Genomic DNA, 22,125 nt, shown 5'->3' on the forward strand with positions numbered 1-22,125 from the left:
ATCAAAAGTTATGTCCATAATCAAAATTGAACATAAATTGTGGATTAAAAGATCAATATATTCATATTTGATTTGGAGTCAGGTACAGGGTCGATGTAAATAGAAGTTAAATTTGGTACATGATCATCTTTCCAATTTATTTTCAAGAAATATACTTTACTGTGGTGATGAGTGGTCAAGGTAATGTGTGAGCATACTATAAATATGATTGTCATTTTCTATGACAGTAAAAGAATCCGAAAAAGATTTTTCTTTCATGTGAACCAACAGAGCTTGCATAAATTGCTAATTATACTAATATATTTATACTATGCATATACATTTAAATCAGTGATCATAGTACCTTCTTCATAAGTAGTAGTACTACGAAAATTGATCCATTGATATTGTTTAAATACAAAGCTGCATAATTTTAAACCAAATAATGCAAAATGTTTAATACTACGAAAATCCATATTCAATATTTTGAGGTCTTGAATTCACAGAAGCTCAATTATATCATAATGCACATTTACTTTTTGTAATTACATTTTTATACGTACAATGCAATAACAAAGAGACTGGAGAAGACTCATAATATACTTAACTAAGGGAAATTGAGATTTGTGTTGCCACGTGTCATGATATCCTCAGTCGAAAATGGATATATAATGGTCAAGATTTAGTCTGAATTATGCGATAAAACAACCTTATATATTTGAATATGTAAAGAAAAACAAGAAATAAAATGAATTTGAATATAGTAAAGCAAAAAAAGCCTTTGATTATTGTTTGATAAAAAATGAGTGATTTACATTTAAAGATAAACCCACCATATATGTAGACGATATGAAAAGGGCCTACATAAAAAGTGCAATATATATTCTTGAAAATATGTTGATGATAAAAACAATTTTGGGGTGGGGTGGGTGGGGTAAGTAAGGGACTAAGAGGTGGTAGGCTCGTGGAGGGGGAACTATGGTTTAATTTGAGGTAGGGTTGTTGAAGATGATTGAAGAGTGATTCTCTATAGGAGAAGATGATGTGCACAAACTTCTACATCAAAATATGCTATGTGTCTCTTTTACTTTCTCTCTTTTTTCAATGAAAATAATCCACGCATGGTATAAAATATAAACAAATATATTCCAGATTCATGAAATAATAGATCACATTGTAGGAAAAAATATAACGTTTGGAAAAATTTTGGTTTGTCTCACAACTTTGAAATCAGCCAGAAAAATTACGGTATTTTGATTTGATCTTAGTTATCCTTTTATCAAATTTTTGGTGAATTTGTATATGATATGGAAGCTGGAAAATCATAAGTGGATGTCTCTGCCGATGAGTTAATCAATGTTGTCTATTCATAAAGAAAATGATATCGTTTGCATGAGATATATAATCAATATATTAAACGTAGACGACCCAAGATTTTCAGTTGGCATAATTAAGAATAAATCAAAACTTCATGATTTTTCTAGGTTATTTTCAAAGTTGTGGAACATGCATATCATAATTTGACAAAGTTCATGATTTTTTTGTAACTTGCTCTAAAAAATAATTGAGAATGGGTTTTATTTTTGGAAGAAAAACTGGTCGCTAATATAACGAAGTTCAGTCAAATTTTGATTTTTCCACAAATCTAATTGGTCTTAGAAATCATGAACTTTACCGTTGTTATCGATTTCTGCAATGACTCTCCATAAATGGTGTCAAATGAACAATGCTTTACTAATGTTTCTACCAATTTGGTTAATGGATTATTTTTAATTTAGTTTGATTTGTATTTTGTTGACTATTTTTTCAGCCGCAAATAGAAGTAACCCTCGCTATTGTTTTTACTTTATCAATCACGTAATTAAGGCAAAGTGGCAAGCATGCCGACAACACAATATTGAGGAAAGCCCTAATTTCTTAATGAAAACAACGCAAAAGATCTCATATTTTCATTTGACCTTTATCATGAATGCAATTAAACAAGAAAAAGTAAATTGAGCATTTACGTGGTATGGATTGCTCAACAATAATTTGTCAAGAAATTGACATATTAAATTGAAGTTAATTTTGTCAGAAAGAGAAGACCAAGGCTTAGAAGTCAATACTAAATCATGGATTATGTAACATTGTCATAAAATGAAACACCACCACCAGACCCTTTCTAACCAACTAAACAAGATTCACAAGTCGAATTCAATGAGTATCACACAAAAATTCAATTAATCAACCGTCGACTGTCGACCTTGTGACAGTTCCGCCTCCGCCTCCCTTTCTCTATCTGATGTGCGATTTCCACTGACTCGACATTATTTCATGATTAAGACAAGTCCAAATTCAAAAGAAGCTAGAAAAACGCTTCCTTGTTCATTAACGACGACCTTCTTCAGTCATCGTGTTTATGGATCTGCGTATCTACAGTAGTTCGATTATTCCTAAGAAAGAGTCCAACAATAAAAATAGAATAAGTCCCATCACTCAAGTCTGAAGATGGGCCATAGTGACCGTCCAGATAGTAGAAGGTGGCCCAATAGAAAGCTCTACTTCAGCCCAAGTCCAATGTTTCAATAGTGATTGATTGATTTGATATGCCCTTTTTCTTAACACTGTCACAACCGCCAATTTTCACTGTGCTTCTTCATGGCCTTGTCTCCAAGGTTTTACTTCCTGCGGTAACTATTTTACGACACGTTTCTATTGAACCAGATTTAAGAAAAGATGTCTAAAGATTTGAGGAAAAAAAATGAAAATAAAGCAAAATAAAGAATAAAGTAAGAGAGTATTTGTGTTATTTAGCAAAAATACTCAAATGTTTCAATTTTGATTTTAACATTTGGTAATTATTTGCAATTATTCTAAGATTGAGATTTTCTTGGATGAAATATGAATTTTATCCTCTTGACTCATTTTTTTTCTTTGTTGGAAGAATTGGGTGTCGAGGATTGCATTCGAGAAAATATTCATGATGAATCGAGATGAAGTGAGTTGATTTTCAATTCATTATTTGTGACTTCTATTTTTACATATGAAACTGTAATATAGTATTTGCTAGTATTTTTTAGTACATGTAAGCTTGATATAGACATATTTAATCAAAGAAAATTGAGTTGTGTTTGAATTTTGGGATCCCCAAAAATATTAACATTGTGTACCATTTAGCAAATCAAAATTTTATTTTAGTGAATTCTACCTTACATCACTTAAATGAGATCATTTTTCAAGTTTCTTCAAGATAAAAATAAAAACACAGAAAATTAAAACAAGCGGCAGCAAATTTCCATTTAATAAACAACCGACATCAAGCAGTAAATAAAAAGCTAGGATTCTAATTAAAATTAGCTTCCATTCTTCTATTTGATCAGCCATGTTTCCATGGTTTTCCATATAGATGAATAAAATTGTTAATCAATCAGGGTAAAGGAGCTGGGGCAGGGGCGCCCGGCTCAGCATCATCGTCAGGAATCCAAAAGGTTAGAACGGAAGCAGCAGCAGCCGCAAACATGACTCTGCGAGGAGCCCATCTCAGGCACCCTGCAACACCAATGTGGCTATCCAAAGACGCGATCTGTGCACAAACCAAAAGCAATTTGTTAAGCTAGCAGCTCGGTAGGCTCTACACAACGTCATGAAACATGTTATTGTGGGGACTAGCGCCCAGCACTAGAACGTGTGACTATTCTTAAATCAAGTATTTGGACGGAACAAATGGTGTGTGTGTGTGTGTGTGTGTGTGTCCCGATGTTTCCATCTTCGCTATTGCAGTCAGTTTAGTACCTTATTTGGCTCGTCACTGATGTTCCACGCATGTATATTTCCATCCCCAGAACCTGGAACAAATCAAAATTAATTCAGTGAAAATGAAACACACAAATCAATGAAAACTGGACTCGGGTGTCAATTACTATAAATTTTAGATATTAGAGGTGCAGCAAATTATCAACTATAAACTTTATGTGAATGCTCTCGTTAATATGTTAAGCTTGTAGCCCGACAAGGCAAAACTAAAATCTCCGAAGAAAGGCACATGTACACAGCAAATTGGGAAACAAAAGCAAATAACATAATCAGAAACCACCAGACACATGATAAAGAAGGCGGAATTGGTTATAAAGGAAGTTTGCAGTTCAAAGATAGCTATACCAGAAAGCACATATTGGCCATCAGGCGTGAAGGTTGCTTCTATGGTGGCATTTGCAGAAGCGTCCATGTTAAATCCACACTTCTGCATCACGTGAAAGTTAAGCTTCTAAGACTTTCGCTCAAACTTTAAAGTTAAAAGAACAGCACAGCCGCAATACAATTTCATGAAAAACTGACCTTCTCTCCATGATATGCATCGAGGAGGTATACATTGTTGTTTGTAGTTGTCAGAAGCATTGATTTACCGTCATTGCTGAACTTAATATCGCACACCTCAGCTGTGTCCCCGCCAACTAGGAAGGTATCAAAAGGACCCTGAGCAGAAGAAAAGATAATGGTGTTGAAAAATACAAAATTATATTTGGAAGGAAAAAAAATTACTGGAGTAAAGAATTGCTCAAGATTGCAAACCTTGTCATACGATCTAGAATCAAATAGTTTTATTGCACCTCCTTCCATTGCGACAGCAAAGACCAAACCTTGTTGATCATAAGCAACCGTAGGCCTACCTCGCAGATGTAATATACCCTGAAAGCTACATCAGTGAGCACACATCAGATTTGAAAAGTTCTTTCGGAGCAAAACAACTTCCTAAACTGGACAGCTGCAACAACCATAACATGTTTCTTTTACAAGGTTTACTGAGAGATATCCTTTGGTTTTAAAGAATTTACAATTTCAACTGAGCCATACTATCATAAAATGATCTCCTTTAAGTTCACTTTTACATATTGGTTGTTGTTCGAAGTCATTAGTTAATAAATAAAGCAAAATCAAATCACAGAATTGGAAAATGACATTCCAGTTAAATGAAGCATAACTGCTGCAATCTGCATACATTAAATATGGGCACAAATTAGAGTTAGATTAGAAAGCAATTAACCTACCTGACAGGCATTAACACGTAGATCCCACATGCGTACACTGTGATCTAGTGAACCAGACATGAAACAGTCGTTGACTGGAGACATGCACAGAGATACAACCCTATATCAAAGAAGAAAAACACTTTAAACAATCAGAAAAGAAAATTATTAGTATTTTCATAAGCTCGTCATGAAACTTGACAAATGAAGCAACCCCAACGAATATCTAATCCGATTCAAGTACTAATAATGAAGCAGATATGCACATCTTATCAACATTAACTTCATTTACGGCAAAAAATAAAACATTATTTCTCAATCTTAGTTGATCCCAATGTGTAAAAAACAAGCTTTTGAGTCGATAGGCCACTTCGCTTCAACCTACTCATTCTATCTATCTGCCCACACGAAAGGATGAAGTAAAATATGAGTAGGTGGTTTCTAAACTCAGTTATGCTCACTTATGATAACAAACAGAATCAACAGCTCTTAATTTCTATTCACATTATGTTTTCAACTTCTTCATGGTACCACCCTGCTGTTTCATCAGTCTAATCATTCAAGTAAAGCAGGAATATGGAAAATACAAATATGGCACAAAGTCTTTAGGATTAAGCAGTTTGGCGTGTGGTTTACATATACCCTTACAACCAAGCAAAAAGTGATTTTTGGGGATGGATTATGGAATGCCACTAAATTTACCCAGTATGGTCGAAAATTATCCTTATGAAGTTAAATAATAGATGGAGACAAATTTGACGGCTTTAGTTTAGTTTCTATGTACATTTACCTGTCTGTGTGCCCTTTAAAGTACCGAAGGCACCTATTATCATATAGCGATAGATACCTCAACGACTCTGGAACGAAAGCACAAAAAGTATATCATTTGCTTTTTAATAAAAAAAGTTAGACAAATGCATCAAATGCAACTCACCTCCATTAGAATCCAAATTGTATTTCGAAGAGCATATAACGGAATTTGGGTGGTGAGTGAAACACACCCTGTCAGCTCCATGATTCTTATGATATGTTGTCTTCACCAATCTGAACTCATCATAACCCATCAAAATTTATTAAAAATTAACAAAATACGATGACTGTCTATCAGCTAAATACGACAATGTCTTACTGAGCATTCGTAATGTCATAAAATCGAACCGAATCATCATCACTTGCTGTAACCAACACATCAGCCGTCCGATGGAAATCAAGCGAATTGATTTTACCACCCTATGGAAAAAAAACAGAGAACAATTTCATAATCCAGTTAACAGCTCATCTCAACTAATCGCATCACAGCAGGAACACATAAAGTGTAAAAAGAGGTCCCATTATCTACTACAAAACAGTATCAATATACCTATCAAATCGCATAGAATGATAATCAATGTTCAGTTGTAAAACATAGATATCGCAGCATAATTGCTAATTTGATTCTAGTAGCCGTAATTCACACAAATTTATCAACAGAGAAGTATGAATTCAGCGATAAATTAAACAGATTGAGGAGAGAAGAACTGACAAAATCTGAGAAGACGGCGCCAACTGACATGCTGCGGATGATGTCGTCATTGAGCTCGGAAAGTGTCGTCATCACAATCTGGCGATCGGTAGCAAGTAAGAAATCAGAATTCAGAAAATTGCAGCCGGAAATTTGTAGCTGATTTCAGTTTTGAGGTTCAGTGATTGGATTAGGGTTTATGAGAGAGGATTTAGGGGTGGAATATTTATGGAATCGGGAAATCATATGTAATGGATCCAAAAGAATGGTAATTTTGTTATTTTAGTAAAAATGAAGCCTTTTAGTATTTATTTTAGTAATTAGTTTAAGTTAAAATTATATTTTAACTCACATGTTTTACACAATTTTTTTTTATATTTATAACTTTTCGTTTAAATTATAAGTATATTTATTTATTAGGTACTACACTTTAATCAATATAAATATTTCTTTTCCACTAAATCTAAAACTTTTAAAATTTCAATTTATTTTATAATAATTGTACTACTATTATTCTAGCGAATGCTAAACTGAAATTATACATGATTAATTGAAAATTGATTTTAACACAAGGGCAAAAGTTGGTCTATCTCCAACTCCTCTTTCCATTATATATATATGCACACACATCTTTTCTTAATTTTCTCTTGATTTGTAGATAGATATGTATACCATTAAGTTCAATTTCTTGTTGATAGCGTATATGAGGTTGAGATATAGGTGGATGAAAAAAAAGTGACATATATTTTTTGTATTCATTAATTTGATGAACAATCAAGAGAAAGTGGCATTCTTCATCATATTTTTGATCATCTAAATAGAATTTCACCAAAAATTGCATCGCTACGTACATCATATAATATCACAAAGGAGTCTCTAAAGTGTCATAGATGTAGATCCGTACCTCGACAACGTCTCCTCTAAAAACGAGAGTACACTCACACCGAGAATGAGATGATTTCTCTTAACAAGTTTCCGGCGTCGCAATTGCGATCGGCGGAGGGATAAAAGATAGTCACAGGAGCTTTGCCCGATCGGCGGAGGGATAAAAGATAGTCACAGAAAGATAGTCACAGGAGCTTTGCCCATCGATCAAACCAAGAACAAAGATGAACAGAAAAGTGGAAAATAAGATAATTGTATTTCTTCAATGATTCAAAAGAGAACAATGACTCCTATTTATAATACTAATTCCCTAATACCCTAACTTAGTGATCAAGAAAATAATCATATGTATATATGGAAAGAAAATAGAGATATGGAGATATAATCATATATCTCGTTCATTTTTCTAGTTATATCTAGTTTTCTTCAAAGAAGTAAGCAACGTGCCACCAACGTTATCGTAACAAAATTAAATAGCAGGCAATAGTAGTAGTGAAAAGTATTGAACACTGTAAATCAAGCAATTTGTAGAAAACTCAATCAAAGTTGCATTAAGGTTCCTTGATCACTCTGATTTTCCGGACATTGTAAACACAATCAGTTAACTTGATGAATAAAAAAGGCCGAAAAGAATGAAGACGAACAAGATAATATGATTGGTAAACTTTGTGTCTGAAGAGCCAAGCATTATGCCAAAGTGAAAATAAAAGGCCATCAAATAGAAAGCGTTAATAAGCGATGGGATAAGTATAAAGGCATACATACCATAATACAAGCGGCAGAGAGTCCAAAAGCCCAATGCTCCTCCAACTGAACAAATTCCAGCAGTGTGCCTCATCAGGCGCGAACATGGCTTTGCATCCGATCGCATCAATTCTCCATCAGAGAATCCAAGCATACGCTTTAGAGCCATTGTCTATTCCCCTTCAGTTTGATACAAAATATTCAAAAGGCAATAATGTCCAATGGTTGTATGTTCATATTTCTATGAAACTGTCATGCGTTTGAATGGACTCAAGCAGATCAAATATTCACTCATATTATATACTCCCCCCGCTCCATAGTAGCAGAGTCATATCAAGTTTTTGGCTTGTTATTATTGGTGGGAGTATATGAATCCATAGCTAACTTATAAAGAAAACAAAATTGTAACAACTAAATACAATTTTGGTAGCATTCGCTTTATATCTTGTTTAATTTGACTCCTTATCATAGAGTGTTTTCTCAAGAAGCTCAATCTCCATGTTCTCCAGTCCATTCATAAGTTTAAGGTTCTGTGATACCAAAGTTGAGCACTAGAACTCATTTAGAGAAAGCATGATTTTTATCAATTTTAAACACAAATTTGCAATTCAACTCAAAATCAATTACAGAAGAAATACCTAAAAAAATCCCTGATTAGAAAATCCATGACATATTTCCTTAATTAGGTAAAAAATCAAACCTGGAACTCCGGAATTCTAAAGATGTTTGTTTGCAAAAAATTCTGATCTGGGAAGGAAATTGGAATTGGGAGGGCAGATTGAGGGAATGAAAAAACTAATATTTGGAATCGAGGGACATGAATTTTTGGGGGAGACCTGATTCCTTTCTACTGGTATAAACTGTAGAAATGAATTTGTGAGGGGAAGCTGAAATACAAGTTGTGGCTTGTGAGTGAGCTAGCGCATCTTTGTTTACTGCAATTACTTTTTATATTTAATCCAATTATACTCATCAAATTAATTTGAATAAGTGTCAGCAAATTGTGACATTTATATAAACGCGGTATTAGTGTTACTAAAGTAAGATGTAGTGATAGGGTATTTTTTAGTAGTGATATTTACTTTGTTTTTTTTTAACTAAAAACAAGAGTGTAAGGCCAATGGGACAACTTAGTAATGACGAAATTAAGAGCATTACTGACAAAATTATAAGGTATTTGGATAAAAAAAAATTACTAATATATTAGTGACAAAACCACTAGTTACTAAAAAGAAGCTTATCAACAAAATTAACTACACACTTTATTCTATATTCCATGATTTACAAAAGCTCATAGAACAACTGTAACAATATAAAAACTATCAAACAAAATGATCCTATTGTAACAAACAACAACATTGAATGCCAAATTCAATAGTAATTTGGTGCCACCAAATAAATCATGTAGTAGATGGGAGCAAGTTTTGGTATTGATCTAGATGATCGTTTTGTTCATCATAAGATTGTATTTGTGTGGAGGGCCCACAGAGCATTCCTCCAGAGTTAGGGAAGTAAAGTAGAGTTATTGGAAGAGCACAAATAATCATCATCAAGCCCATAATTGATATCCCACTTTGTGTAGACATGTTATTTGTGCCTGAAAATAGCAAATATTGTGTAAATACTGCACCAATTGTTCCACCACTGCCTGTCATGCCTGAAATTACTCCAAGATATCTGAAAAAAATAATAATGTCAAATGCTTCAATTTATTGTCAAATTAAGAGTTTTAAATGCTGATTTCATAACATTGCTTGCTTTTGGTTAAAATGTTAAATGCTTCAATTTATTGTCAAATTAATAGTTTTAAATGTTGATTTCGTAACATTGCTTGCTTGCTTTTTTAAATGTAGGTTAGTAAGAAATATCTTTATTTGTATTAAAGTAAAAAAAAAGAGTGTTATCATAATCTAACTACTTATTATTCGTTGTGGGTACGGGTTAATGAGTTTATCATCGATACAACAATCTTTGAGATTTGCTTTATTAAAGTATTTTAATTGGAGTATGAAAATTTTGTGATTTAAATGACTATTATCGAACCTGGTGGAAACAAAGGGCACGACTCCAAAGGTAAGCCCTGAAGCCGCTTGCACAAAAAACGAGAAGCAACACATCACCATAATCGAACCCCACAAGGTGTCGACGTGTCCTAGCCAGAAGCAAAGCAGCCCCGCCACCGTCATCACGACCCACAAGCTCCACAACCGCCCCCTCATCCCGAACCTCCGCCCCATCGCATCCGACGCGATCCCTCCCGCAGGCCGCGACACCACATTGGCCAGCCCAAAACTCGCCGCTATCGCCCCTGCCGCCGCCATATCCACTCCAAACCTCTTGTAGAAATATTCCGCAATAATATTATCCGTAGTTAATTCTACCCCGAAGCAGAATGCATACGTCAGCCCTAAAATCCACCCTCGGTAATTCCCGAGCCCACCCAGTAAAACTGTCGCTAAGGAATTTACCGACGGATCATGTTTTCGGATCCGTCGGTATTTTCCGCTGGGAAGGTCCTGGCCGAAGGCCAGTACCAGGATCGCCGTCCCGGCCTGGAAAACGGTCGGGACAGCGAACGCCGCGCGCCAGGCGGCGGACGAGGGGAGACGCACGGTGAGGGCCGAGTAGATCAGGGGCATGAGGAGCTGGGTGAGGCCGGAGCCGACGTTGGCCCAGCCGGCGGCGACGGCGTTGGCGACGCCGACGACGTCGCCGGCGAACATGGAGGCCATCCAGAACTGGCAGGCGACGAAGTTGGCGAGGGAGAGGCCGATGAGGAAGCGGGCGGCGACGAAGGCGGCCGGGGAGGAGACGAAGGCGAGGGAGAGGACGGCCGGGGCGGTGGCGAGGGAGACGGCGGCGGAGGCGGCGCGGGGGCCGAAGAGGTCGCAGGCGGGGCCCATGGCGAGGCGGGAGAGGATGGCTCCGGCGAAGGCGCCGGCGCCGGCGGCGCCGACATCGGCGTCGGAGAGGCGGAGGTCGCGGCGGATGGCGGGGAGGAGGGGAGGGACGGAGAAGGTGGAGAAGAAGCAGGAGAAGAGGGAGAGCCAGGCGAGGTGGAAGGAAAGCATGTGGGGAGAGGGAGAGAGGGAGAATGGCCGGAATTCGGTGGCGCGGTGGAGGGAGTCCACGGCGGCGGCGTCGGTGGTTTTGGAGGGAGATTCTTCCATGGCTATAAATAAATGATTATTTGTATTTTTTCCTTTTGTTGTTTTTGTGAAGATAGTAATATGATTTTGAATATATTAATCCATTGGAAACATTCTCTTTTATAAACAAAACTATGATAGAGACTATTTTTTGGAGTAGTATTATATGTTCAAGATTTTAGAAGATAGTAAAATTTTCTAATTTTAATTGATGATATAGTTTTGCACAATTTTATTTCTTAAAAGATTATATTTCTTAAAAAATTACTAACAATTATTTATCAAAATAAGAAATAAGGATTATTTAGCTTGTTGGGAAATTAAACCTCTTATAATTCGATTAATTTATGTGGTAAATAAATTGTAGGATTAAGATCTAAAAAATATTACCAATCATTTTCGATAGAACCACAAATGAAATTGGATTTGCCTATTTGAATTTTTGGAAGTTGATATCGTATATTGGACTAGTACACATTTTGAGAATTTAGTGTACATTTTTTTGTAAGTTTTAAGGGAATTTGATTATTTATATTGTTTATATGGTAATAATTTATTTTTTAAAACAAAAAAATGTCCATGCCAAGAAAATGATACGTTTTGGGTTCTCAATGTCCATCACTAACAATTTCGATTTCGTGAAAACTCTAAATAAATCATAATCAGTATAAATATGATCCACAATTAAATAAACCCAAAACTCAAAAGTAACATAGTTGTCTAACTTATATAAGCATTCAAAACTCAAAATAATAGTGCACATGTAATCGACATCAAAGTTTATCTATAGCTCTATTTTATTTTATTTTTAAAGAAAACACTATTTTTTTGTACAAAATCATCTTAAATATTGTCAAACTTCATAATTTGTCCGGTTGATTTATGAAATAGTGGGACAGACCAAAATTTTGATCTAATATTAGTAATTTTTTCCCCAGCAATACAATCGTTACTTTCTATGAGCATTGAGTAAACTATGTTCCAATACAATAACTTGCAAACCACATGAGATAAATTGAATTTAATTATGAAACCAGTATAAGGGTATTGAAAACAATTTAAATCAAAAGATGCAAATTTTATTGCGATAGTAGGAATAAACGTCATCTTCGGACTATCCCAAACTATTTGTACTATTTTTATTTTAAATGTAAATTATAATATTTAATTAAGATATTAGATTTAATTAAGTATTTTCTTATTACACTTAAAATTCTAATTTAATTATATTAATTACTCATGTTTAAATTTACGTTGTCAAAATGAAAAGTGCGAGTAGCATGAGATGAATGGAATACATACTCACTTCACTTCATCCCACTTTATTCGAAGCATTTTTGTTTATGGGACGTAGCTTGCGTTTTTAAAATATAAAACATTACTTCCTTTATTTTATACTAACACTTTGTAAAACCTTATAAGAGATATACTATCAAATGAGTGAGAAGAACAAAAGGAGTGTAAGAGTGGCATAAATCGATAGGTGTAATAGTATTAATCGATTGATTCGATTTTGTTTTTATTTGGGGTAGTTAGCTACTCTATAATCTCAAGGCTTTACCCAAACTATTCATGTTCAAATTGAATTGTTTGATTCAATCTAATTAAGTCAATATATATGATGTCTATATACCGTTGCTTCCCACTTTCAATCAAAATCAAATTAAATTCCAAAACAATTGACACCGACTCCTAGTACACCAGAATATTCCCAGAGTTTTTATTCTGTTAAAACTAGTACTAAATATTTCAAGAAACTGCATTAGTTATCTTGACGAGTTTTAATTGCTTTTCGTTTTTAAACCTTGAATCATCCAGTATAATTATAAATTTATAATATATATAGCGAAAATAAATTATTCTAATCTTATCCATTCATTTATTTTATTTATTTAAGGCTTAAAATAGTACTCCATATTGTAAGGTGTATAACATGTTCCTATATATGGATAGAGTACATTTTCTTCTTAGCTATTCATTTTTATGGTGTATTGCCTCGAAATATTTCTTACTTTTTCACATTTTAAACTTTAACCCATACCTATATGTGTGAAGAGAAAAGAGGTCATATAACATCTAAGTCTTGAATATAGAGAAGTAGTTTATAAAATAAAAATAGCAACAAAATGAGTAATAAAGCAAAATGATAATAATATATCAATACGTTATCCGCCAATCCTAATTCATCAAAAGAGTATTGGTTTCACCACAGCTTGATTATGACCACTTTTCTATTATAAATATCTGTATTATTCTCTAAATTGTATTCGAAAATATTCCCTACGTCGCATTAAATATGCAACATTTGCTTTTCGACATATGATTTTATATAATGTTGTTTTATGAGTTAATGATAAAGAGTAAAGTAAGAAAGAAGAAAAAGTATAGAAAGTATTGTTTTCATTTTTAGAAATGTTTCATTTTTAATGGAATAGACTAAAAAGGAAAACATTTCATTTATAATAGGACAATAAATAAGACAGATGGAGTATATGGCTAAATCATAACGAGTTGGGTAGCCCGATTGGATAACCCGGCCCAACAAACTGTAGCCCAAAACGAGTTAGGATTGAATTTGCATAATTGCAACGAGAAAATCAAATAAACTAACAAGAGAGAGTTTTTGAATGCAAAAAATGTTCAAAACTCTGTTTTCGACTAATGCAAGAAAAAACTTGAAAGCATTCACTCGAAGAACCGTTTCTCTGCTAGAAATCTGCACAAACGAGAGGCTAATCAACCACGGCCACGCCCTCCACTGCCAATTAATTAAAATGGGACTCTCCTCCCACAAATACATCGCCGTTAAATTGCTGATCATGTATTTAGACTCGAGGAAATCGAATGAGATTAATCAGATGCTGAAGGAGTTTGACGGCTTCAATTTAGTTGTCCACAACTGTTTAATCACCGCAAATCTTCAATGGGGCGATGCGGCTAATGCGTGCCAATTGTTCGACGAAATGCCTGAGAGAAATGAGGTTTCTTGGACCTCACTTATTTCTGGTTTACTGAAGCAGGGGAAAGTGGAGGAGGCGATGGATTATTTTGAGAGGAACCCGTATTCGGATGTGTTTTCGTGGACTGCGGTGATTACTGGGCTTGTTTATAATAGGCTGAGTTTTCGAGGAATGGTGATGTTTAAGGTAATGCTTGGAGTTAGTGTTTTGCCTAATGATGTTACTTTTACTTCTGTGGTGAAGGGTTGTGTCGAATTGGGGGATTTTGGATTGGGGATGAGTGTTTTGGGGTTGATTGTGAAGCTTGGTTTTGAGGGAAATGTGTGTGTGTTGAATTCTCTGGTTACCTTTTTTCTGAGGTTGGGTCACATTGAATTTGCGAGGAAGACATTTGATATGATGGAAGTGAAGGATGTTGTGTCGTGGACGACGATGCTAGACGTGTACGTTGAGATGGGGGATATGGGAGAGGCTCGACGTGTGTTTGATGAGATGCCAGAGAGGAATGAGGTTACGTGGAGTGCTATGATAGCGAGATTGAGCCAGAGTGGGGACTGGGAGGAGGCGGCAAGGTTGTTCGAGGAGATGGTTCGTTGTGGCTTCAAACCAAATATCTCTTGCTATTCTAGTGTGATCAGTGCATTGGCAAGCTTAAAGGCTTTGCAAGGTGGAAGGAGCATTCATGGACTTGTGTTGAAGAGTGGTGTGGATATGAATGTTTTTGTCGGTTGCTCGCTTATCGACTTGTACTGTAAATGTGGGAGTAGTGACGATGGGCGTTTGGTGTTTGATTCACTTCCACACAAGAACGTTGTGTGTTGGAACTCGATGGTGTCTGGCTATAGTTCGAATGGCATTATTTCGGAAGCTGTGGAGGTGTTTAACCGCATGCCTCAGAGGAATAATGTGTCTTGGAACTCGTTGATTGTTGGCCATTTAGGTGTGGAGGATTTTGATAAGGCGTTTGAAGTGTTCCATCAAATGATCTTGTGTGGAGAGCAGCCGAGTAAATCCTCTTTCTCAAGTATATTGAGAGCTTGCGCGAGCTTGGCCTCGTTGGAGAGAGGAAAGTATGCACACACGAAAGTTCTTAAACTTGGCTTTCAATGTGATATCTTTATTGACACCGCGCTCCTAGACATGTACGCGAAGTCTGGAGAAATCACGAGCTCTCTGAGGATCTTTGATCGGATGAAAAACAAGAACGACGTCGCCTGGACAGCTATGATCCAAGGGCTTGCTGAGAACGGATTTGCAGGGGAATCGCTTCAACGCTTCGAAGAAATGGGAAACACCTCATCCATTGCACCAAATGAGCTCATATTTCTGTCAGTGTTGTTTGCTTGCTCTCATTGTGGTTTTGTTGAAAAAGGGCTTGCTTACTTCTACTCGATGGAGAAGGTCTACGGCATCAGGCCGAATCAGAGGCACTACACGTGCGTGGTGGACATGCTGTCACGAGCAGGGCGTCTCCGTGAGGCGGAGGAGTTCATAGCGAGCATGCCATGTGAACCTGAGGCGAACACGTGGTCTGCTCTGCTCAGCGGCTGCAGAACCTACGGGGACGAGGAGTTGGGGTCAAGGGTGTCTGTGAAGCTCGCAGAGCTTGCGGAGGCGAAACCTGGCGCATACGTCCTCCTGTCAAATAGCTATGCTTCGGGAGGGCGATGGGTCGATGCGATGAAGACGAGAGACGTGATGAGCCAGAAGGGGATCAAGAAGAGTGGGGGCTGCAGTTGGATGGAGCTGAGAAACAGAGTGCATCTGTTTTATTCACAGGATGAAAGTCATGATCAATGGAGAGAAATGCAATGGATTTTACAGTTGTTGAATACTGAAAGAGAATCATATTTTTGAATATCCCTTTTGTGATATACATATATTAAGAGGAGAAATTGCACTCAGTTTTGAGTGAGATTATTGTGAATTTTAACATCTTTTTGTAGTAAAGAAAATGGAATTTTGGAGTTGAGAGGTATATATTCTAGTACATTTTTAAGAGTTGTTATTCTTCGATAAGGCATACCAATTTTTTGAAATGTCATTTTTAGGGTACGCAAAACGGTGCACTTTATATGGCCGGACCCGAGGCATGGCCGAGGGAATGGCGGTGGTTGGGCCACCTGCGTGGACGACCGGTCCAAGCGACACGATGAAGCCCAATCCGGTAATTTTGACTTGACTAATGTGGATATTTGAGGTCTAATTTGAAAAACTGATACTTCATCCGTTCCACCGTAAGTAATTGATTTCTTTTGGAGACGAAATTTGTGAAAAATAATATTTATTGAGTTAAAAATGAGGATTATAAATTGAGAGATGATAGGAACGTTAAAAGAGAAAATAAGTAATAAAGATAGTACTCCCTCCGTCCCACTTTAGGAGTACCGGTTTACCATTTCTGGGTGTCCCACTTTAGGAGTTTTGAAACATTCCATAAATGGTATTATGCCCCACATTCCACTAACCTTTTTCCACTCACATTTTATTATAAAACTAATATAAAAAAGTAGGACTCACATTCCACTATTTTTTTTCACCAACTTTCCTTTACATTTCTTAAAACACATGCCGAACTCAACCGGGACTCCTAAAGTGGGACGGAGGGAGTATAAAGCAAGAACGGGAAAATATGTTTTTTTTTGCAAAAAAGAAAATCAATCACTTGCGGCGGTGGGACGGAGGGAGTATGACACATGAATATAAATATTATAAATATATTGATATTTTAAAATGTTAGGTTTATCACAATAGTCAACATTGACTTTGAAGTTCTCTGTATAAACTCTTTAACTTAGTTTTCTCAGATCCATTTTTTGGCATTATCATTATCATTATCATTATATCATTATCATTATCATTGTCATTATCATTATCATTCTGTGTGTGCATTCGTAGAGAGAGTTGTTAATCATGGCTGCTTATGGAGCTCTGGTTTCTCTTATGCATATCATAGATACCCTCGAGAAACATCCTTCTCCTCCCATTTCTATCAACGAAAAACAAGTTCAATCCCTCACTCAAAACATTACCTTTTTGCAGGAGTTTCTTGATAGCTATATTTCCCCTTTTGCTGATAGCCATGAAGCTGATCCATTGGAGCGTCGCATTGCTGATGCAGTTTACGCGGCTGAGGATGTTATCGAATCCCATATTGTGGATCAAATTCACAGTGGATCCACAATCATTGCAGATCATGACTTCTATCACAATCTACAGAAAGTGATAGAAGAAATGGATCTGATCAACAAAGAGGTGAAGAGCATTGCAGTTGAAGCTCAGACCAAGCAGAAGCCCGTTGCTGCCTTGTCGGCGTCTTCTCCCACTGTGAAAGAGAACGTGATCGTGGGCTCTAACGAAGTGTTTCTTGACGTTTTGGATAAGCTCACCAGTGATCAACTAAACCGCCAAATCATCCCCATCACGGGGATGGGAGGCATTGGTAAGACCACTCTTGCCATGAATCTATTTGAGAATGCACTTGTTAAGGAGCGTTTTGATATTCGTGCTTGGACTACAATCTCTCAAACTTATAATGTTAGAGAAACACTTAGAGAAGTTCTTTTTCGAACAAGTGGACGAGATTCAAGTAGTGATCTGAGCAATAATGAGTTGGGACAAAAATTATATCAGTTTTTGTTCAGTAGGAGATATCTCGTAATAATGGATGATATGTGGAGCATAGAGGCATGGGAGAAGATAAAAAATTTCTTTCCTGATAACCAAAATGGGAGTCGAATAATCGTAACAACTAGGCTGTCTGACTTGAGTTCTCAGTTGAACGAGTCTTGTATAGTTGCCATGAAATTTCTAGATGAGGCTTGTAGTTGGGATTTATTTCGTAAGACCGTGTTTGGGAAAGAAAGTTGTCCTACTGAGTTGGAGAAGATTGGAAAGAATATTGTAGCAAATTGTAAAGGACTTCCTTTATCAATTGCTACAATAGGAGGTCTTTTGGCAAAATCTGAGCACACAAAAGAAAGTTGGGAGCGTATAGAGCAAAATTTAAATTCAATTGTTATAAAGAGTAACGATGGATTTTGCTTGAAAATACTGAGGATGAGCTATATCTATCTGCCGAACTATTTAAAGCCGTGCTTTTTGTATATGGGTGTTTTTAAGGAAGATTACCGTATCCGTGTGTCAATGCTTGAGAAGTTATGGGTTTCTGAAGGATTTTTGAAACCGAGGAGTGGAAAATGTTTGGAAACACTTGCGCAAGAGTATTTTAAGGAATTGGTTGATAGAAATCTCGTTTTAGTTGATGGATTGGGGTCTATTGGAAACGTTAAGCATTGTAAAATTCATGATTTGTTGAGAGATCTGTGTTTAAAAGAAGCTGAAAAGGAAAGATTTTACCATGTCATAGGAGATGATCCTCCGGCCAGTATTAGCGAACGTCGAGTCGTTCTTAAAACTGCAGGGTTGTTAGGATCTTTGTCATATACTCATTCCATAATATGTGAGTATGCCGAAACAGCAAGTGAGGATGAGAAAGTTCTGTGGTCTCGCGATCTTAGATTGTTGAGGACATTCATGGCATGTTATTCTGAGAGTTATTTCCTAGAAAATGTGTTTGAATTGGTGAACTCACGGTACCTTAATATCACAGTTCATGATGAGTCCAGATTCTCTAGTTCAATTGATCTCCTTTGGAATCTACAGACATTGATTATTTATCCATCTTTTCGGAACGATCTACATGTACCAAATGAAATTTGGAAACTGCATCAACTTCGGCATCTTGAATTTGCGGTGGACGAATTGATTCTCCCAAATCCTCCTTGTGACGATAGTGACATTGTCATTATGGAGAATCTGCAAACACTCAAAGGAGTTGCGAATTTGTTATTGAATGAGGAGGTGGCTAAAAGAATTCCCAATGTGAAGAAATTGCATTTAAAATACACTTCGGATCAAATGGAGGGAGAAAACTGTCTAAGCTATCTTCAATGCTTCAGTAAATTGGAAAACTTATCCTGCTGCACCTTTCGTCAAAGTGTTGACTTTTTGTTGAGGATTAATTTTCCCAACTCTATCAAGAAGTTGGTTGTTCAAGTCCATTATGGCCCAAAGTTGGAAGACATATTGCCTAAAATCGGTTCGTTACCTCTTCTTGAGAAGCTCGTATTAAGACATGGTGTCTTCAGAACCAGCAAGTGGGAAACAATTGAAGGCCAGTTCCAGAACCTCAAGTTTCTATGGTTGTCGTTTTGTGAAGGTCTAGTAAATTGGATTGTGTCATACAGCTCCCACTTTCCACTTCTCGAGAAGCTTATTCTCAGTTATATATCCGAACTCGAGGAAATCCCATCTGAAGTTGGAGAAATAGCAACGCTGAAATCGATTTCATTGTATGATTGCAGTGAAGCAGTTGTGGAGTCAGCGAAAAAGATAGTAGAAGAACGTGAGGATCTATATGGAGAGCAATTAGACCTTCGTGTCTATATGGAGAGCAATTATACCTTCGACTTCGTGTAACATTGGAGTGCAAAAGAGGTAATAAACATGCATTGTGTTTTTATGTAATTTGTTTGCAATCTTTTTGCATTTGATATAAACATTGGACTGCAAAAGAGGATTTACATATGAGCTCATATTTCTGTCAGTGTTGTTTGCTTGCTGTGGAGGTTGCAGTTGGATGGAGCTGAAAAACAGAGTGCATCTGTTTTATTCACGGGATGAAAGTCATGAGAAATGGAGAGAAATGCAATGGATTTTTGCAGCTGTTGAATACTGAAAGAGAATCATATCTTTGAACATGTAATATACAAGAATTTATTTGTGAATCAAGAAGTTGCACACAATTTTGAGTGAGATTAGTGTGAATTTGAACATCTTTTTGTTGTGAAAAATGGGATTTTGGATCAAGATTGGCTGCTCATAGTTTTGTATCTGCAATTCCTAATACTTGAGAGGTATATAAGATTTTATAAGAGTTGTTATTCTTGGATAAGTCATACCAATGGGTTTTGAAATGTCGTTTTTAGGGTACGCAAAATGGTGCACTTTCTTGGCCTGGACCCGAGGCGCGGCTGAGGGAATGGCGGTGTTGAGTGAGGCGGGCCATAGAGGGTGCATGCCAATGGCCATGGGCCACATGGCAGGCAGACTATTGTTGATTTTGATTTTTCTACTTTTTCCCCTTTTGTCTATATGAATAGTACAAGTCTGGCCTAATTTGTGGTTCGATTGTTGTGAGTGTTTGTCGTCAAGCCTGTAAAGCCGATCAAGTTTTACTTTATATTCGATCGGGTATACTAGAGTGGGATTAAGTAGCTTGGAATTAGGTCTTGGAGTGTAGATTCTTGTAATCTTGTTTGTACATTGAATAAAAGTTCTTCCCTTCTACCATGGACATAGGTTTAATGCCAAACCAAGTAAGCCTCTTGCTCTTGAGTCATCTTGATTCTTAAATCCCGTGCCCAAAAGAATTCCATCACTTGAGGCAGGATGGAGGGAGTAATTTTAATTTTGACATGCATTTATAGATATCAGATATGATGAATCAGAGCATAAATAAACTGCAAGAACAGGTTTAACACAGTGCATTCCAACCGGGCTTCGATATTCTTTTAAGGATAACACAATCCAAAGTGCACATGGATACGAAACATACTATCAGTGACAAAATAGCATCATTAGATCATGTGGAGCAACAAAAGAGACTTTCTAAGACAATGTTAAGTTGTGCACCAAAACATGTACAGCAACAATTTTCCCACCCTAGAAAAGTTTACGGGTGCATATCAGGGGTTCGACCATGACACGCGTTCCATATTACAAAACACAAGAGTACCTAGATGAAGTTCCTTAACTCGGATAATTTGCGTCGAACGTCGCGGAAGCTATTGCCCGACGATCACTCCGGCATCAAATTGTGGAATAAAAGGTAGTCGCCGAAGCTTTGCCACTCGATCAAACCAGGAATGATACGATAAAAGTATAAAGATAAAATAAAAGGATAATTGATATTTCTTGAATGCTCAAACGGAATAACAATGTCCACTATTTATAATAGTGGATACCCTAACTTAAAGAACAAGACACTAATTATATAGGAAAGATATGCTACTTAATAATAGAATAAATACTAAGATATGATGTAGATATGCTCGTATAACTCCCCGAGGTTAAAATCTACCTTGTCCTCAAGCTGGGAACCATGATACAACGAAGAGCGACGCAAACAGAAGCTTTGGCGAGCTCTGTCTTCCTGGATCAAACGCACACCGAATGTTTAAGCGTCTGCCTTCATTATCTCCATCAAAATTCACCAAGGCGGCTCGTGATAATTAAACACCAACACATGGATCTTGTCAACGCGACCACAAATGCTCGAATAACGCGTGTCCATCCGGGGAGGGATCAACCGTGCATCTGTGTCGAGCAATGCTGAACGATAATTCATACTTGCAACATTACTAATATGCAAATCCACATAGAAACCATGTCTGTCCTCTTTTAACAAAGAAGGGTTCATTTCATCATCTTCCTCAACTTCAGAATATCCAACCTTTCATTCACATATCCTTGAAGCAAAACCTTGAAATCCCTTTCGATAACAGGCAAGAAAGCATGAGAGCCGCACAATGGATATATTTCCTTAAAAGATGTGGCTTGTCGGTTGTCGAGGCTTGCATCTCTATCCTCCTCAACTCCATGATTATCACAAAGCAGAGCAATGGAAGAAGAACGAGATACACCAAACGCATCATGATCAAGTGCATCCATTTCCGTCTCTAAGTTAGAGTCCAGTGAAAGCACACTTTCCAGATTGTCACAATACCACGATTTGAGACGCAATCTAAATCTTTGGGATCATGACATGAATATTCAACCTGAGCATCTAAAATCAAAGAATCTGAAATTGTACCTTCTTCACTTTCAAATTTAGTAACAAC

At 36.7% G+C, this 22,125-nt stretch overlaps 4 protein-coding genes across 5 annotated transcripts; 2 read left to right on the top strand and 2 right to left on the bottom strand.

Moving 5' to 3' along the window:
• Positions 1 to 3,230: 3,230 nt before the first annotated feature.
• LOC125211543 (Transducin/WD40 repeat-like superfamily protein) lies at positions 3,231 to 6,739 on the bottom strand. The gene is made up of 10 exons (XM_048111386.2): positions 6,505 to 6,739; positions 6,112 to 6,212; positions 5,917 to 6,026; positions 5,773 to 5,839; positions 5,004 to 5,103; positions 4,528 to 4,644; positions 4,294 to 4,431; positions 4,117 to 4,198; positions 3,751 to 3,803; positions 3,231 to 3,541 (listed from the first exon to the last, which is right to left on the bottom strand). The coding sequence occupies exons 1-10, from the start codon at positions 6,574 to 6,576 to the stop codon at positions 3,386 to 3,388; spliced, it is 996 nt and encodes a 331-aa protein (XP_047967343.1). The 5' UTR covers positions 6,577 to 6,739; the 3' UTR covers positions 3,231 to 3,385.
• A 2,610-nt stretch (positions 6,740 to 9,349) lies between these two features.
• Positions 9,350 to 11,348, bottom strand: NRT2.7 (high affinity nitrate transporter 2.7). Its single transcript, XM_048113183.1, has 2 exons — positions 10,156 to 11,348; positions 9,350 to 9,789 (listed from the first exon to the last, which is right to left on the bottom strand). Exons 1-2 carry the CDS (start codon positions 11,280 to 11,282, stop codon positions 9,513 to 9,515), a joined length of 1,404 nt encoding a protein of 467 aa, XP_047969140.1. The 5' UTR covers positions 11,283 to 11,348; the 3' UTR covers positions 9,350 to 9,512.
• A 2,531-nt stretch (positions 11,349 to 13,879) lies between these two features.
• LOC125212499 (pentatricopeptide repeat-containing protein At2g13600-like) lies at positions 13,880 to 16,389 on the top strand. Its single transcript, XM_048112691.2, has 2 exons — positions 13,880 to 16,196; positions 16,273 to 16,389. Exon 1 carries the CDS (start codon positions 13,889 to 13,891, stop codon positions 16,076 to 16,078), a length of 2,190 nt encoding a protein of 729 aa, XP_047968648.1. The 5' UTR covers positions 13,880 to 13,888; the 3' UTR covers positions 16,079 to 16,196; positions 16,273 to 16,389.
• Positions 16,390 to 17,051: 662 nt separating this feature from the next.
• Positions 17,052 to 20,573, top strand: LOC125209963 (putative late blight resistance protein homolog R1A-10). 2 transcript variants are annotated; one of them, XM_089069115.1, is made up of 3 exons: positions 17,052 to 19,720; positions 19,831 to 20,139; positions 20,212 to 20,573. In XM_089069115.1, the coding sequence occupies exon 1, from the start codon at positions 17,135 to 17,137 to the stop codon at positions 19,700 to 19,702; it is 2,568 nt and encodes an 855-aa protein (XP_088925241.1). In that variant the 5' UTR covers positions 17,052 to 17,134; the 3' UTR covers positions 19,703 to 19,720; positions 19,831 to 20,139; positions 20,212 to 20,573. The 2 variants fall into 2 exon arrangements, with proteins under 2 accessions (XP_088925241.1, XP_088925242.1); XM_089069116.1 differs by having other exon boundaries at positions 19,831 to 19,984.
• Positions 20,574 to 22,125: the final 1,552 nt, after the last annotated feature.

This window comes from Salvia hispanica, chromosome 3 (assembly GCF_029641045.1).
Source record: "Salvia hispanica isolate PSC_SH4W2 chromosome 3, Shi_PSC_v1, whole genome shotgun sequence".
Taxonomy (NCBI): Eukaryota; Viridiplantae; Streptophyta; class Magnoliopsida; order Lamiales; family Lamiaceae; genus Salvia; species Salvia hispanica.